At 37.2% G+C, this 4,473-nt stretch overlaps 1 protein-coding gene across 1 annotated transcript; it reads left to right on the plus strand.

Moving 5' to 3' along the window:
- The first annotated feature begins 12 nt into the window (after window positions 1-12).
- Window positions 13-3,423, plus strand: LOC145493492 (bifunctional FAD diphosphatase/FAD synthase-like). Its single transcript, XM_081472976.1, has 2 exons — window positions 13-835; window positions 1,761-3,423. The coding sequence occupies exons 1-2, from the start codon at window positions 13-15 to the stop codon at window positions 2,480-2,482; spliced, it is 1,545 nt and encodes a 514-aa protein (XP_081329102.1). The 3' UTR covers window positions 2,483-3,423.
- The last annotated feature ends 1,050 nt before the right edge of the window (window positions 3,424-4,473 follow it).

Genomic DNA, 4,473 nt, shown 5'->3' on the forward strand with positions numbered 1-4,473 from the left:
TGTCAAATCAAAATGGCGGACGAAGTGATGCAAGATGACTTCAAATGTACAGCCGGAATCATCATTATTGGAGACGAGATTTTAAAGGGTCATACAAAAGATACGAATTCTTATTTTCTACTGAAGAAGCTGTGGTCCTTAGGAGTCAAGGTGGGAAAAGTGTCGGTCATTTCGGACGATGTCGATGAAATTGCTGGTGAAGTGAAAAAATTCTCTTCTCGATTTTCCGTCGTCATTACCACCGGTGGAATTGGCCCTACTCACGACGATGTTACAATGCAGGGAATCGCCAAAGCGTTTGAGGAAGATGTAGTCCTCAACGAAGAGTTAGTGAGGTTGATTTCAGGTGTGTATAAACTTTCAGAACATCAAATCAACTCGTCCCATCTGAAAATGGCCCGTGTCCCTTCCTCAGTCAAGCTGTCTTATGGAAAAGATTCGTCTGGGAAACCGAGCAATTTTCCGCTTATTTCTGCACATAACGTGTATGTATTCCCTGGTGTCCCCCAGCTCTTGGAAGAAGGGTTTGGCGTTCTAGAAAGCCTTCTATTAATTTCGAACTCCAAGAAACGTTTTTTCCTGCGAAAGATTTTCCTCTCGGCAGACGAAACAGATGTAGTTTCTATTTTGGATGAGGTGGATGAGAAATTTAAAGGGATCGTACATTTAGGATCGTATCCTAATGTCTGCAATCAAGAATTCAAGGTCAAGTTGACCGTGGAGTCAGACAGCGTGAATGGCCTGGAGGAGGCCTGGCACTACCTTTTGGCAAGATTGCCTGAGGACCTTATTGTGAAGACAGAAGGAGGTGTTGCTGATGCATCAATACCAAACTGTAAGTCATGTGCTACTGTGTTTCCCCTTTCCAAGGGAAAAGGAATTCATCACAAAATAAATGTTACCCTAATGGGATGGTTAAGGAGATCATGCCCTCAGCCATCTCTCTTCTTCTCCAACCACAGTGAAAGATAAGAAGACTTGATCACAGGTTAAAGGTGCAACATCCAAAAATACTAACTCCTCATGTAGTAATGTTCTTCTCTTTGGCTTCCTAAGGTGGATTCTGGGTTGATAGGGGTGGGAGAACTGAAACCTACACTGTATAATTATTGAGTTTAGTTAAACCTTGATATCTTGACCTGATTTTCATGTATCTCAAATCCACGGCTGTCTCAAATTCTAATAAATTTCTTTTGGATATATTTTTTCAGTCATTTACAATCGGCTATCTTAAATCCCATTTCCTTTGGGAGTTTGAGTTACCAGGGTTTAAGTGTGTGAAAATTTCAAATGACCAACCAAGCCAGTCAGTCAGCCATTGTTATGCTTAATACAGGGTTGCCACAGGTCAGGAAATGGTCAGGGGAAAAAACTTCTTCAAGCTCGGCAAAAAGTTAGGGAATTTTACTTTGAGTCAGGGAAAATTGAAATAATATAGCACAGCTGACTTAATACCATTGAAGGCTGGAAGAAACATTTGGAGTCACAATGATATTTTTACTTAATGGAGAAGGAATGGCAACTTATCAGTCTTATTCAATGAGTGGAAAGGAGGGCTCTAAGTTAATACCAAAAGCCACTGCTAGTTCTGACATTTTGTATTTAGTTGGTCAGGGAAATTTTATTTTGATCAGGGAAAAGTCAGGGAAAAGTCAGGGAATTTTGATAAGTGTGTCTGTGGCAACCATGTAATAATAATGCAAATATTGTCACTTGGTTAATATCTAAGTGTTGTATTTTAATTTCTGTTTTTTCAACAGGTCCATCCAGGCAACCTCCAAATGAGGACTCTAAGCGAGTACTGAACATGGAAAAAGTGTACTGTCTACTGGATCCCAAGGATGAGTCAAACACGAGTGCCTGTGTTAAAGGAGCATGGGCCATTATACAGCAAACTCTACAGCTGTATTCCTTGGACGAATTGTGTATCAGTTTCAATGGTGGCAAGGACTGCACTGTACTGTTGCACATGTTACATGCTGTGGTTAATAAGCTGTCAACCCCACCCCAAAAACTGAAGGCTTTGTACATTCGCTATGACTCACCATTTCCACAAGCAGAAGAGTTTATCTCAGAAACAACTGAAAGGTATAATTTGAACCTCATAACTATGATGGGAGATATCAAAGCAGCTCTGAAGACTTTGAAAGAAACTCAGCCTGCAATCAAAGCAATTTTGTTGGGAACTAGAAGGCATGACCCTTTTTCAGATGCACTACGCACTTTCTCTCCAACAGACCCAGACTGGCCACACTACATGAGGGTAAATCCAATTTTGGATTGGCATCATGCTGATGTGTGGTCTATGATCAGAGAGTGCAGTATTCCATACTGCTGTTTATATGATGAGGGATACACATCACTGGGAAGCACCCACAACACAACCCCAAACCCTGCCTTAAAATATGACGACGGCAGCAACAAGTACAAACCTGCTTATATGTTGGAAGATGGACACCTGGAAAGGGCTGGTAGAAACTGAAAACCTTACTACAAGGCAAAAAAATTTGATTTCTCATGATAATAAGTTGAATAAGAATTTGTTTACCCCACAAAGGCACTAAGTTAAACCCAAAATCTAACATTTCCATTATAATTTTTAGTTGTTTCACAACTGAATAATTTGTTTCTTAGTGACAAAATTTCTTGCTGTTACCAAGGGCTCTATCTTTTCTCTGTCAAGACATTACAGTACTGATAAATAATGTACAAATACATATGTACATTGTTGGTGGGAAGTACATACTCAAGAGTGTCTAGTATTCGCAAACTTCCTAAAATGTAAAGGGGCAACCCCTGAAAAAAAACAATGTGGGAACTCCCTGAAAGGAATTTAATTTTTATGGCAATACGCATGTACAGCTTTTAAAATTTGATCTATGGTTTCATCAAGAATTAAAAAAGTAGAACAACCTTACGTGACCTAATAGCCAGTGAGAGCACAGGAAAGTACTGTTCAATAACTTTCACTTGAATGGTCACACACTAGGGTTTCATCCATAGACTTAGAACCACCTGGTACAGAATACTAAACAGTGCTGAGTGAAAGTACTGCTCAATAGCTTTCATTTGAATGGTCACACACTAGGGTTTCATCCACAGATGTAAAAGTTAGAACCACGTACAGCACAATAAACACTGAACTTGTAATATAGAATATTATCTCTGTCAATTAACTCTGTTTAGGTCTTAGTCAAAGTTTCTTGTCAAGTTCATTTTTCCACTATGTGCTGCTCTACCCATGTAATTTATTTTGATTTTTGGTTGCTATATATGGTTTTTGTAACTTCAGTGCTTGAAATAATTTCTCAGCTGGCACTGGTCAAGTTGTCCAATCAAATCTATTTTTGCTCAGACAAGAAATAATTTTGACTGGACAATTATGCATTATGTCATAATTCCTAAACAACGTACTTCTCCTCCCCCCCCAGCATGGTGCATTTAGTACATTTAGTGAGCTTTTACTGTAGAAGTAGCTCATATTCAGTGCAAAAAGTACGGAATACATAGCATAGCCACAACGTTCAGTAAAATCGATATAATTACACTTTTGCATCCCATTATCGCTTTGTATTGCTTCTTCTTCACACAGAAATAAACAAGCAAACTTAGTTATCTTTCATTTCACCTTAATATAAAGGCCATTAGTTTTAATATACAACTTACAACAATCTTTATTTCTGTGCATTTTACAGTTCAAGACTGGCCCACAGATAGCAGTGCTAGTCTAGGCAGGCCAGTCTATCAAGATCTACTTACAGAGTTTTTTTTACAAATGTAGATTAGAAAATTAGGAAAAAGTAAATGAAATAGAAAGGTGGGACAAGAATGAAAAAAAGGAAGTGAGAGGCTATCAGTATTTTTTTATTATTATTATAAATTTGCTTGAACAATTACAACAACAACATTGCAATTAAACTTACACTACAGTTACAAAAAAAAGCCTACGGAGTACATATCTATGCATTACAATCTACACATTACATACAACCAACTAACAGTATGCTGCTTACAGAAAAAAGGACTTTAACTAACAGCTTTGGGTTACATTGATATGCAATATGATAGACACTATAGAAAATAATACAATTACACTATTTACAAGACAATTTATTATTACTAAAAAAAAAACAATAGGTTACACTTGTTGAGGCATGCTACCAGAGGGGCTATCAGTATAATAAGTTAATATATGTACATCTACTATTTCTTTTTACTTTTTTTTTTATTTACTACTGATTTTACTTTAGAAATACATGTAATACTGTACCTCAAAAAAAGAATCTTCTTCGAGAACACTTAGTAGTATATTATTAATTCTGAGTTTGAATATTTTTTTGGTAGTCCTCTCAGAGAGCATGGTATCTCATTCCGTAGTTTAGCACAGATTCTTGAAAAGATATATTTTTGTATCTCAAGTCTTGAGGATTTAATGTAAAAATTATTTGAAGAAGAAGAGTGTGTGTCGTAAGA

This window comes from Orbicella franksi, chromosome 7 (genome assembly GCF_964199315.1).
Source record: "Orbicella franksi chromosome 7, jaOrbFran1.1, whole genome shotgun sequence".
In the NCBI taxonomy this organism is placed as follows: domain Eukaryota; kingdom Metazoa; phylum Cnidaria; class Anthozoa; order Scleractinia; family Merulinidae; genus Orbicella; species Orbicella franksi.

Coding starts and splice junctions, on each gene's coding strand:
- LOC145493492 (XM_081472976.1), top strand. CDS start 13: ATGGCGGACGAAGTGATGCAAGATGACTTCAAATGTACAGCCGGAATC. Junction 836..1,760: donor TGATGCATCAATACCAAACT/GTAAGTCATGTG, acceptor TTTTTTCAACAG/GTCCATCCAGGCAACCTCCA.